We start from the raw sequence: 12,895 nt of genomic DNA, 5'->3' as shown, positions 1-12,895 counted from the left end.
GGTTTAAAAGTAAAGAAAAAAGTGCACCAAGTAAAATATCCCTTAAAACCTAGATAAAATATGTTCCGCAGGCTAACTGGAGCCTGCACTATAGAACTGCATCATGCATGAAGCTATTGCTGGTTCTCTTAAAGGGCCATACACAAAATTTTGTAAAATGCTCAAAAAATTATCACAAAAGGTGCCAGAGGGTTAAAAAGGGCCAGAGGCTTTCCCAATAGTGTTCACAAAGCTAGTAGAACAGTTAGGGAAATTATATGGAGAAAAACATTGTGTCATGAGGGGCGCAAGTTAAGTCCTTTGGCTATGCTGTACCTGTGTCAGAGTAACTACAAATAGCCTCTGGGCTGTGTCAAGACACTTACCTTACATAGCACCCCTTCACTGGCTTACTAGGCATGTCATCTACATTAATGCAGTTGCAGCAGTATCCAGTAAAGAGCCCATCCAATGCAGGTATCGAGTACCACAGAGCACAGCAGTAGGACATACCAGAGTCCCTCAGGGGGAGGCTGACGAGTTCCAGTGACGCTTTATGGTAATTATGGTTGAAGGCCCGTTAGGGAAATGCTGTGCACATAACAGGGTATTCCTGTGTCATTCAGCTTCTGTGAAGAGTCTTTTCTGTCTTCTTTATAAATGATACGCCTCAGGGACTCTGGGTCTCCTATAGGTTTGAGCAGGGCCAGCATTAGGTGTTCAGGCACCCTGTACGGGCTATTCCCGTGGTGTGCCATGCCCCCCCCCCCAGCATAGATCACAGGTTGCACACCCCAAAGAGGCCCTCTCAGTGTCTCTGTTAGAAAGAAAGAGCCCCCACCAGGCCCCATTAGAGACTACAATAGAGTCTAATAGGACCTGGAGGGGGTTCTCTCTAACAGAGGCCCTCTCTGTGACCATTAGTGAGTCTCTGTTAGAAAGAGTCCCCTCCAGAAACCTCAGAGAGCAAAGAGAAACACAACCTTGCATAACACAGGGCACCAAACATGGAACCCATCTTGAGCACTGTGCAATATGTTTCATAAACCATAAACAGAAAGCACATGGAGCTGCAAAGACCATGTCTCTGTCTGATATCAAATATAATTTGGGCATTAGGCTGTCATGAGTTAACTATAGGGGCCATACATATATGGATATAATCTGCATAGCCATCTTTAAAAGATATTTGCACACAAATTATACAGCATATATATTTAATAGTAGTAGATATTAGTAGTAGATATTAAAAAATTGCTCAGAACTCAGGGATGTGGCAAACTCCGCCCTCCCCTCTTTTTGATGCTCAGTGATGATGCACCTCAGTTAAAGGGACATTCCAGTCAAAATTTAAATGCACATAGATTTATTACATCTTTGAATAGAAACATATTTGCAATATACATGTATTAGCAAAAATGCTTTTAGTAAAAGTTATCACTGTTTTAGTGTTAACATTTTTCTCTGCACGTGCATGTGAAGCATAGCTAGATATTGTCACTGCACCCACATGTTAAATAATGCAGCTGCTCAGATAATCAGTGGGGCTTGTATCATGTCCGCAATTAACAAATTGAGTCATTACCAGATGGTACAAGCACCTTAGGCTCTCTGGGCAAGTGCTGTTTGAAATGCTGGTACACGGTGCATACTTAAATACACTTTTGAAACAGCTATAGCTTTTATTAGAAGCATTTTTGCTAATGCATGTATATTACAAAATTGCTTCTGTTCCATACCCAAATGCACCCATGTGGTTTCCAATTTTGGCTGGAATATCCCTTTTACAGCCAGCCTCTTCAGGTACTTCCTGGCTTCTGGCACTGAGGGAGGGTAAGTCAGCACAACATAGAATTCGGAGGAAGCAGGATGGAATGTGTTTTATCCTCGTGTCACTCACTGTCTCAAAGTAAAAGCATCAGCCATCAGCTTAGCTTGCTGTGCTACTAACTGGCTGTTTGTGGTCTGGGAAGCACTAGGCAGCTTTTCAATCACGGAGCTCAGCTACAGAGAGGAAAAAACAGAGATTCAGCAGAGGAAAAGAAAACCGACAAAGTATTTTTCACTCGTTTTTTTCCCCTCTGCTGAATCTCTGCTGTTCTCTCACCTCTGCTTTTCCCTCTCTGTAGCTGAGCTCTGTGATTGAAAAGTTGCCTGGTGCTTCCCAGACCACACACAGCCCCAGTTAGTAGCACAGTTGTAAACAGGATTGTGAGCCTGCAGACAGGATAGTAAGTCATGCTGAGTGTGCTGTAAGAATCAGGGGGCGGGGTGTGCATACACTTGACAGTCAGTCCCAGTGTATACGTATTATAGCATCTCTGTGTGGGGCGGCCCCTGATTCAGTCCTAAACGTTGCGGCGGCGGTGCCCTCTGGGGTGTTGCGCCCTGAGTGACCGCACAGATCGCACACCCCAAAGGCCGGCCCTGGGTTTGAGCTCCCAATTTGTAATCCATAAACAAGCATTATTCTAAATCTCCTATGAGGCCAAGAACAAAACTAAGAGAGAGATGGGAGGGTTTTAAAGCTCTTGTATGGGTTCTTGACCTCCTAGTGGCGGGAAATATATCCCGTATGTTATGGAGGACTGTGGACCTTCATTATTTTACGAAATATATATATATATATATATATATATATATATATATATATGTTTTAAATTATCAAAATTGATGTTCTGGTCTTTAATAAAATAACAGTGTATTCACCCTATTTGAGGTTGTGCCCCTGCCTGCAAACCATTTTGGGACTTGACCACTTGACCTTATCAGGCAGTGAGCAACGGAGTACGAATTGTGAACTAACATGCATTTCAACTAATTTCCATATGAATTTAAACAACTGCTTTTTAACCCCCCCCCCCCATTTTTTAAAATGCTTATTCTGAACCTTTGCTAGTGCCAATCTCAAACCATGGTGAGCCACTGTCACTCAGAGGCATGAATGGCTACATGCATCAATTAGTGGTTCTGCATTCCCAAGACTGACAAAAAGTAACATGTAAATGCAGTCATTAAAATATATATATATATATATATATATGTGTGTTTCTATGAGTTGCTATTTCCCAGGGCTTTTATGCACATCAGTTATGAGATATAAGAAAATTGGTGTTAGAACAATATTACATTTCATGTCTGTTCACAAGAAAGCAAATGTAATTCCTTAAAGTGTATTCACTCTTCATACACAGTAGTTTTGCAAGTCCCTCTTTATTTTAGACAGATTGCTCAGTACTGCCCATCACCAAGTTTATGGCTCAAAAAAGAAAACAGCATTGAAAAAATATTTTACTTTAAAATAAATTTAGCTAAAATCCTGAAAACAACAAATACACAATATATAGATAATTAAATTTTCAAGTTGTCAAAATATTAATATGTAGCTTTTTGTTGATTTCACATTATCGTTTACAAACATTGGCATGAATTCTCTGCCTGATGTTTAAAGGGTTAAAAAAAACAATCCCACAGATAGAAAAGAAAATTCAAGTTTTCATTGGTATAAAAAAAATATCAAAAGTGGTAAAGGACCCAATTTGTTCTCATTTGCTCCTTGTGGAAAAAAATAACTTAAAAAGCAACAGGTCCCTGCCAATTGCTTATATAAATATAGAACTCATAAGATTGTTTTCAGACAGTGAGATGATGTGTCTGTGTTCAGCACTTCGATCATTGTTCTGAGCGTTGGGAAGGTTTCGGATACTGAAGGAAGACTCTTGTACAGTGGTAGCAGGCTAGAAAAAAAGTGAAAAAAAGTATTTGTAAAGGTCTTGGTGTTTTGTTTTGTTTTTATGGAATAATGTGTTTTAAACTTTTAACATAATTAAAGGGACAGTCTACTCCAAAATGTTTATTGTTTAAAAAGATAGATAATCCCTTTATTCACCATTTCCCAGTTTTGCATAACTAACATGGTTATATTAATATACTTTCTACCTCTGTGATTACCTTGTATCTAAGCCTCTGCTGACTGCTGCCTTATTTTAGTTCTTTTGAAAGGCATGCATTTTAGCCAATCAGTGCTGACTCCTAGGTAACCCCGTGTGTGAGCACAATGTTATCTTTATGGCACACATGAACTAAAGCCCTCTATCTGTGAAAAACTTTCAAAATGCATTGATATAAGAGGTGGCCTTCAAGGGCTTAAAAATTAGCATATGAGCCTACCTAGGTTTAGCTTTCAACAAAGAATACCAAGAGAACAAAGAAAATTTGATGATAAAAGTAAATTTAGTTATTTAAATTTGCATGCCCTATCTTAATCACAAGAGTTTAATTTTGACTAGACTGTCCCTTTAAACTGCATTCCTAAGATTGTCATAAACTAAAGAGAGTTTATTTCAGATTATACATATTGAAATGAAAAAAATATTTCAAAAGGAAAGGCTGGAGCGGATCCAGTAGTCTCCAGACTAAACATTCTACACAGTGATATTGCCTCTCATTTGGCCAGAGCAAAAGGACATAAACAATACTCTATATTCATAGTCCACAAAACAATCAAAACAATGCAAACTTTATAAGCAAAATCACATTTTTAACTCTTTTGCTGCTAAGCTTTTTTTTACACCCAAGTGCTGAGCCAATTTTGAGCTTTTTTGGCTACCTACATTTAAACCCTATTGTAAGTCAAATTTCAGGGAGTGACCCACACAAATTATATATTGTTTTTTTCAGCAGGCCCAGAAGATTCACAATATGCCATTATTATATTTATATTTCATAGCATGTGAGATAGCTGCGGCAAAAAACTGTAAAAAACAAAACAAATTATGCGTACCTGATCATTTTCTTTTCTTCAGATGGAAAGAGTCCACAGCTGTATTCATTACTTTTGGGAATTCAGAACCTGGCCACCAGGAGGAGGCAAAGACATCCCAGCCAAAGGCTTAAATACCCCTCCCACTTCCCTCATTCCCCAGTCATTCTGCCGAGGAACAAGGAACAGTAGAAGAAATATCAGAGTGAAAAGAAAATGATCAGGTAAGCATAATTTATGTTTTTCTTCATAAATGGAAAGAGTCCACAGCTGCATTCATTACTCTTGGGAAAACAATACCCAAGCTATTGAGGACACTGAATGATAAAACGGGAGGGTACAAAAGGCAGCCATTCTGAGGGCACCAGGTCTGAAACCCCTACCCAGCAAAAAAACCTGCTTCGTCCGAAGCCGAGAAAACTTTGAAAAAGGACACTGACCCACAAGCCTTTCTAGAAACCGCAGAAAATAGACTTGACTGAGCTAACACGCCTCCGGGAGATACCATCGCCCAGTAGTTGGTTCCCCACAACACACCCCTTACGAGAGAAAAGGATCAACTACCGTAATCTCCCAAAAAGAAGAGAACACAGAGAAACCAGATAAGGATACCTGGAAGACCCTAAATAAGGTACAAGAAGTTCCAAATAAAATAAGGAAAAAACTCCAGAACCAAGTCAAGTTTACAGAGACTAAAAACCAGTCCTGAGAAACAAGGCAAGACAATGCCCAGACCCCAAAGAGTACAGAAACCACAAAATTAGTACCGGGATCCAAAAACAGAGAAGAAACCTTCTCCTAGTACAGTGCAAACTCACCCTAAATAACAACTGAAGACGAATTCCTCAAGTCGCAAAGAAACTAAGAATACCAAGATTATCATAGCCAAAATGCGTGCCGCAAACCCAGAGATAACACCTCCATGAAGCACATGCAATAGTCATACCAGGATGACTTGTAAAGAAAAATACTTGCAGAACAAGTAAAGAGCAGCTGAAGTAGATTTGATAAAAATACACTTCCCAGTAATGGGAATCAAACCTGAGTTGTCAAAAGACCTAAGCTGTTGCCCTAACCATTATACCAGATCAGAGCACCAAGCCTACCTTCAAACTGCGAAACATCCACTGAGCAGTGGACACATCACAGGCTATCCACAAGCCACCAAAGCTACTCGCGTAACTTGAACATGGAGAAGCACCGAAACCTCAAAAGAGGCTCACCGTACCTCAAGACCCGAGGACTAACCCCAGATTCTGCTCCCAACACCAGACCAGCCCAGCGACAGACAGATCTGACAAGCAGGGGAACAAAAAGACCCCAATCTCTGGCCCAGAAAAAAGGACAGAATGGGACGGACCTAGCCACCCCAATAGAGTTTGGGTGCCAACCCAAATAGGTCCCTCAATTAGGAACTCCCAAGAGAACCTCAGAGTTGGATGGAGAAATGCAGTAGATCACACGATACTAATGACAGTCTCAACATGGAACTTCAATCTCCACAGATGGAATAGAACAACCCACTATAGGGTAAAATACCCATTCCAATTACCTGCCCACAAGACAGGACAGCCAACCTCCCGAGAGAGAAAATTCCACCTCCTAAAGGAGAACAAAACTACCCCCCAAAGGGGGAGAGTACAGAGAACAAAAGCGCACAAGCCCCAAACAGGAAGCTGTAGCCTGATGAAAACAAAAGCTGAATGAAAATCATCCAGACACCACGAAACACAGAAGAGCTCCCAATGAAGGAGAACACCCATCATTCAAAGGACAGGACAGACCAAAAGGAGCGTATCCAAAAACGCACAGATTCTGACCAAGCTGCAAGCAGCTCAACTAACTAGACCATAAGTCATAGCCAATGTTCCCTGGAAAAGCTGGAACACACTGAACCAGCCACAGAATCTTAAGGTTCCAGACATCTGGAAGATCTAAGACAAAAACTATAGGCCGAGCCCAGAAATATGTAGAACCAACCACACCCCAGGGAACACAAATACCCCGTCTGAAAACAGACCTCACATGGGAATGACAGGACTAACCCGGAAAAACGGAAAACAAGATTCACTTGAAAATTCCCAACTCAAGGGAAGAGAACACCCCTTGTCGGAGTCCAGCACTCCAAAAGGAGCTAGAGCACAACAGAGTCATTACAAGACTAAGACCAAGTCATCCAAAAAGGGAGTAGAACAAGGCTAGAGCAAACCACGAGGCCACGCCTGTGTGCCCCTAAACGTCTCCATAAACACCTCAGAGTACGTAACCAGAGGAACCCACCTAAGGAAAAAGAATGCAAAGCATCCCAACCCGGTAGATAAACCCCTAAGCAAAGCTTGGAGAAGGAGACAACACAGCCTATCGTCCCCGATAGGGAAAAAAATTACTCCCAAAAACAGGAAAAGGCTACAATCCCTCCCAAAAGGTGGCTAAACCACGAAGAGTAACGGCCAAAAAGCCCCGAAAAGGCAAGACTGCCCTAAATCCACTAAACCTTCACCCACGCGGGAAGGAACACTCTAAGTCCCGACAGACATCGGAAACAACTGTCACGCCGCACCGCTCTAGCCGTTGCTAGGGGCGGGGCGTCTCCTTCCCTGCTCGTTGCCAGGGGCAGTGTCGGCTCAGGATGCGTGCAGTGCTGACATCATCGATGCACGCTCCTGATGTTGGTCGGAGCTCAGTGGCCCGAATCCTGTGCCTACTTAAATGTTACACTGACGATCTGTCACTGCCCAAGTATAGGTGTTACTTTGTGTGCTCCTGGGTGTGACAGATCGTTCTAACTGCCTATTATTGATTACTGTTGCTGAACCTGCCTGTCTGACTACTCTCCCTGCCTTAACCCTTAATCTGCTGGACTGCTTTGCTGTTGCCAAACCCTGCCTGCCTGACCATTCTAGTGGTTTGTCCTTGGACTGCTTTGCTGTTGAAAAACCCTGCCTGACCATTCTAGTGGTGTGCCCTAGGACTGCTCTGCTGTTGCCGCTGGGGACTGTCCTGCCTGTGGTGAGTGCCGCCTTCCTCATCTCACTAACTTTCTCTGCTCTGGGATATTCCCTATCATTCTGTCTCGACGCCGGGATAACAAGACAACTGGCCGAATTTGGTCTGATAGAGGAGCATCCCACGAGTGTTACAACAACTGAGTGTGTCACAGCGGAACTCCACCGAATCCCAGTCGACCAGCTACAAAGGCTAATGAGGACTGAACCAATCCTCCACGCCACACAAACCCTTAGGTCCTTCCAGAATGCTCAACAGAACTTGTAAATTAAAAACAATAATAATAATAATAATAATAATAATAATAATGTGAAGCACTCTGCGTCTTAACCGGATCAGCCAGGCAGAACAGACGAAATAGGGACAGCAGGATCTGAACCTAAGCAGGACTAGCCTCCTACCAAGGGCCCAAGGCCTTATATATTCACCCCCAGAGGGAGAATAAACGGCAGATAAACATTCTAGAAAAAACTTCCATAGAAGTAAACAGTGCGATCAAAAGGTCGCGAGTATCTATTCCAGAAAATAAAATTCCAGAAGGAAAAATAAAACAAACATGAGCTGTAATCAACAAACAATCATCCTACTGGAGTGAATAAAGAAGGCAACCCGTAGGTTATCGCCCAATAAGAACAGACGCACCAGCAGGAATAGTCCAACAGGGACCCTGTTCTTCAAGCTCAGAACTGGAAAAGGATACTCAACAAATAAGCCTATAAGAGAAATACTTCATCCCCTTATGTCTAATACTGAAAGCTATTCGAAGAAGAAAACTGAGAATTCTCAGATCCGTGCAGGATGGGATCTTCCAACGACACCAAAGCGTGCCTTAATAGAACACAAAGGAGCGCCAGTTTATACCGAAAAGCACAGCATACCCTCGCCAGAGCAAAAGATGACTCTGGCCCCGAAACTCGTTAACGCCGATTGCTTGTGAAGCTATTAATATGAGTCGGGATGGTTTCGCAGAAAGACTCTCCCTGCATCTCCAGACTTCCATCCATGCTTTCACTGAAAGGCTGACAGGACTACTTAAAACTCCAGTCCCATGCCATAGAGTACTACCCTCCATAAGAGACTAACCTAAAACTTCTGACACTTCTCTGCCAACCTCCTGGGACGAAAGGCAAATAATGACTGGGGGATGAGGTAAGTGGGAGGGGTATAAGCCTTTGGCTGGAATGTCTTTGCCTCTACCTGGTGGCCAGGTTCTTAATTCCCAAAAGTAATGAATGCAGCTATGGACTCTTTCCATTTATGAAGAAAAAAAAAATATGTACAATTTTTGCTTTGATTTTAGTAAATAATATTAAAAATAGGCCAGTGACCACTGCTGTTACTATGATCACCTTACTAAATTGTCATCCAGATTAGCCACATGTGAAATTGGGGCCCATACAGACTTTTGGGGGTTATAAAAAAAAAAAAAAAAAAAAAAAAAAAGATTAGAGAGGACCAATTATGCAGTACAGAAATAAAAGCACTTTTTCTTCTTGCAAGGTGTTCACTGTTACTAGTGATCACCGACTAATCAAACAATATCCATATTTTTTTTTTAAGAAAGGGACTTGTCTAATAGCAAAAATACTTTATATGGGGTCTTTAGACATACTAGTTTTTTTCCCATTGTGCATATAATCTATAAACCTTGTGTGTTTTGTTTTTACTTTATTTTTAAATCAACTTTCTTCTACTGCTCCAAGACCACCATTTAAAAGAAGAGGTCATTATCTTTCAAATGAGTGGTTTGTAGCTGCTATGGGAGCTGAGAAAGATGGGTTAGAAGAACCTCCCTCTAACTCCCTAGCAGCTACACTGAGCTTCCTGGCTCAGCCCCTTTGTGACATCAGCACGTGCATACATGGGGACGTCAATGGTGCTCCCATGAAGCCTGGGAGTGCCACCCACTAGGCAAAGAGCACCACAGCAAAGCTGTTAAGTATCACTTCCCTTCCCACAAACCCCAGTCATTCGACCCAAGGAAAAGGAGAGAAAGTAAATATCACAAGGTGCAGAGGTGCCTGAAGCAAAAAAAAAAAACGGTCTGAAAAACAGGGCGGGCCATGGACTCACCGTGTCAAGAAATAAATAAATGTATCAGGTAAGCATAAATTTTGTTTTCTTTCTAATGACACGTTGAGTCCATCATAAATTACTGTTGGGAATCAATACCCAAGGTAGAGGACACAGATGATAAGGGAGGGACAAGACAAGCAACCTAAACAGAAAGCACCACTGCTTCAAGAACCTTCCTCCCAAAAGAAGCCTGAGCCGAAGCAAAAGTATCAATTTTATAAAATTTAGAAAAAGTATGCAAAGAGGGCCAAGTTGCAGCCTTGCAAAACTGTTCCACAGAAGCTTCATTCTTGAAAGCCAAGAAGCAGAGAGACAGCCCTAGTGAAAAGATCTGTAATTCTCTCAAGATGCTGCAGTTCAGCAGTCTCATAACCAAACGAAATATACTTCTACCAAAGGGAAGGAGAAGTAGCTGTCCCAGAGAAACAAACAAAAAACTGGCAAAAAATCCTTAGTCGCCTGTAGATAGAAATTAAGAACACACACAACATCCAAGTTGTGCCATCAACGTTCCTTATGATAAGAAGAATTAAGACATAGAGAGGGAACAACAATTTCCTAATAATATTCCCATCCGAACAACTTAGGAAGAAAAACTGACTTAGTACGAAGAACCACCTTATCGGAAAGAAGATAAAATCGAATCATACTGCCAAGCTAAGAGTTCCGAGACTCTCCGAGCAGAAAAGATAGCCTTCCGAGATATCTATGGAATGTACTGCCAAACTTGAAGAAAAAAAAATTAAGGCTCCAAGGTGGGGGAGCAACCAACATAAAAAGACAGGCCTGATTCTGACCAGGCCCGACAAAGATAGCACAGCTGGCACTTCCACCAGACGCCTATTTAGCAAAATAGACAATGCAGAATCTGACCCTTCAGGGGACTGACTCCTAGAGAAGCCCTTGGATTCACACCGATAAGAAGTACGCCATATTCTACGGCAATTCACCAGAAAAAGGCAAGCAAGCCCGAGTCATGGTCTGCATGACTGACTCAGAAACCCCATGCTTAAACAAAACCAAACGTTCAATCTCCAAGCAGCTGCATCAGAGAAACTAGATTTAAAGAAGAAAAGGACCCTGACTCAGAAGGTCCTTCCTCAGGAACGTGGAGAGACAACATTACCAGGTGGTCTGCATACCAGATCCTGTGAGGCCACGCAGAGGCTATTCTAATCCCCGCCACTCTCTCCTGTTGATTACGAGCAATGACTTGTGTAAGGAGAACAAACAAAGGAAACAGGTATGCCCGACTGTAATCCAAGAAAAAATGACAGAACGTCTATCAGGGCGGTCAGTGGATAACCTGACCATGAACCGTATCTTGGAAACTTGGCGTTCTGCCGAAACGCCCTCAGAAGCCAACTCCAGACCTCCCATTTGAGGGTTTACTTAGAGAACACCTCCGAAAGGAGAAGCCCCGCGAATAAATATCTGTCTGTTCAGAAGTCCGATTCCCAATGTCCACCCCTAGGAAGAGGAGGACAGATAGCAATTGTGAACTTCCGCCCACTGAACAATCCAACACACCTCTATATGGCTAAGGAAGCCATAATTCCTCCCTGTCTGACTGGAACCAAGCTAAGGACGATTGAGGCCAAAAGGCCAAGTCATCAGCGCATTGCAAATCGCTCTCTACTCCAAATGTTAAAGAGAAGAGCAGACACTTCCTAGTCCAAAATCTAAACATGACCCAGACAGTTTAACAGCCCAGTAGGTTGGCATCTGTGGTGACATCACCCAGAAATATCTCCAGAAGTACGCACTCTGAGATAGATATTCCTGAAAAATACTACGGGAGAGAGGCTCCCGACGACTGAACTAGATCTATCATTTAAGACAGATTCAAAAGTTCTCCATTTTATGGAAAATAGCAAAAGGAATGAAGTCTATGGGAACCATTAGACCAATCCCCTCCTATATCGAATCACTGAAAAGTGAAGGAAAATCAGCTGCAGCTAGATCCGAACTCCCAACCTACTGGTTGTAACAGGTTAAGCTATCTACCGGACAACTAGAGCTTGCTATTGGCTGGACAGTAGACTGCAGGGAGAGGGAAAAGGAATAAATCCTTAAATATCTGAACTCTGTTAGAAAACTTCCTCTAGATACATAGTCCATAAAAGTCCCCAATAAACCACCCATGAAGATGGAACAAGGGAACACTTCTACAGATTAATTTCCCATCCAAGGGAAAATAGATTGGACAACATCGCTTGAAAAAGAGATAGTTTGAGGGAAGGATGACACCTGAACCATATATAGTCCAGAAAAGAACCCTTGTACTACCCCAGAACCTAAGTCTTTCTCGGCTGAAACTCATAACCTAGAGAAAATCCTGAAACATGGGAACAATAAACACACATCCCTCAGGTCTATGTTCTTATGAACAGACCCTCCAGAACCATTTAAAGATAATGGATAATATTTTGAAGGCCAGCACCAGCTTGAGGTAAATACCCAGATCCCATTCCCAGACTGAGGTTGGAACTCTCACTCCCAGAGAGAAACGTCCTGAACCCTGTTCAAGGAATATTTATCATCGTACCTGGACTGCAGATACTCTAGAAGGAGAAGTCTGCCCCTAGGAGAAAATCTGAGATTGTTCTAAAGGACATGACTGACCCTGCAGAAAGAGGAAAAAGTTCCTTTAGTCTCACTCTCTTGACGAGTGATAGGCAACTTCTTTCACCCGCAAAGTCACAGGATAATACTAACCGACCAGGTCCAAACAAGAACTCATCCTTGAAAAGGAGACGCCAGAAGCATAGATTTGGAAGAAAACTAAATATTGAATCTGTCACTGCAGAACTATAAAGTCTAGCCTGTACCACTAAGCCACATGTAGGCTTCCCAGCTGAACAGCTGCAATGTCTAGCGGGCTAGGACTGCAAGTCTAATAATACAATGCATTGTTCTAAAAGAACAAATAAGCTTCCAGCTTCTTATCCATGGATCCGTAAAAGAGCAGCTATCCTCCATAAAGATCTATTCTCTGAGGCATAGTAGAAAAAAAACTCCCTTCTACTTAGGGTACTGTGCATTTTAATGGAGTCAGCAACAGGAAAATCC

At 42.2% G+C, this 12,895-nt stretch overlaps 1 protein-coding gene across 1 annotated transcript in view; it reads right to left on the bottom strand.

Moving 5' to 3' along the window:
* Positions 1 to 3,173: 3,173 nt before the first annotated feature.
* TTC13 (tetratricopeptide repeat domain 13) overlaps positions 3,174 to 12,895 on the bottom strand; it is a 259,316-nt gene continuing 249,594 nt past the window's right edge. Inside the window, 1 exon segment of the mRNA XM_053711897.1 lies at positions 3,174 to 3,716. Within this exon segment, the coding sequence (XP_053567872.1) occupies positions 3,599 to 3,716 (118 nt within the window). The 3' untranslated portion in view covers positions 3,174 to 3,598.

The sequence above is a fragment of the Bombina bombina genome, chromosome 4 (assembly GCF_027579735.1).
Source record: "Bombina bombina isolate aBomBom1 chromosome 4, aBomBom1.pri, whole genome shotgun sequence".
In the NCBI taxonomy this organism is placed as follows: Eukaryota; Metazoa; Chordata; class Amphibia; order Anura; family Bombinatoridae; genus Bombina; species Bombina bombina.
The sequence above is the reverse complement of the archived record's forward strand: the minus strand, read 5'-3'. Positions and strand labels throughout refer to the sequence as shown.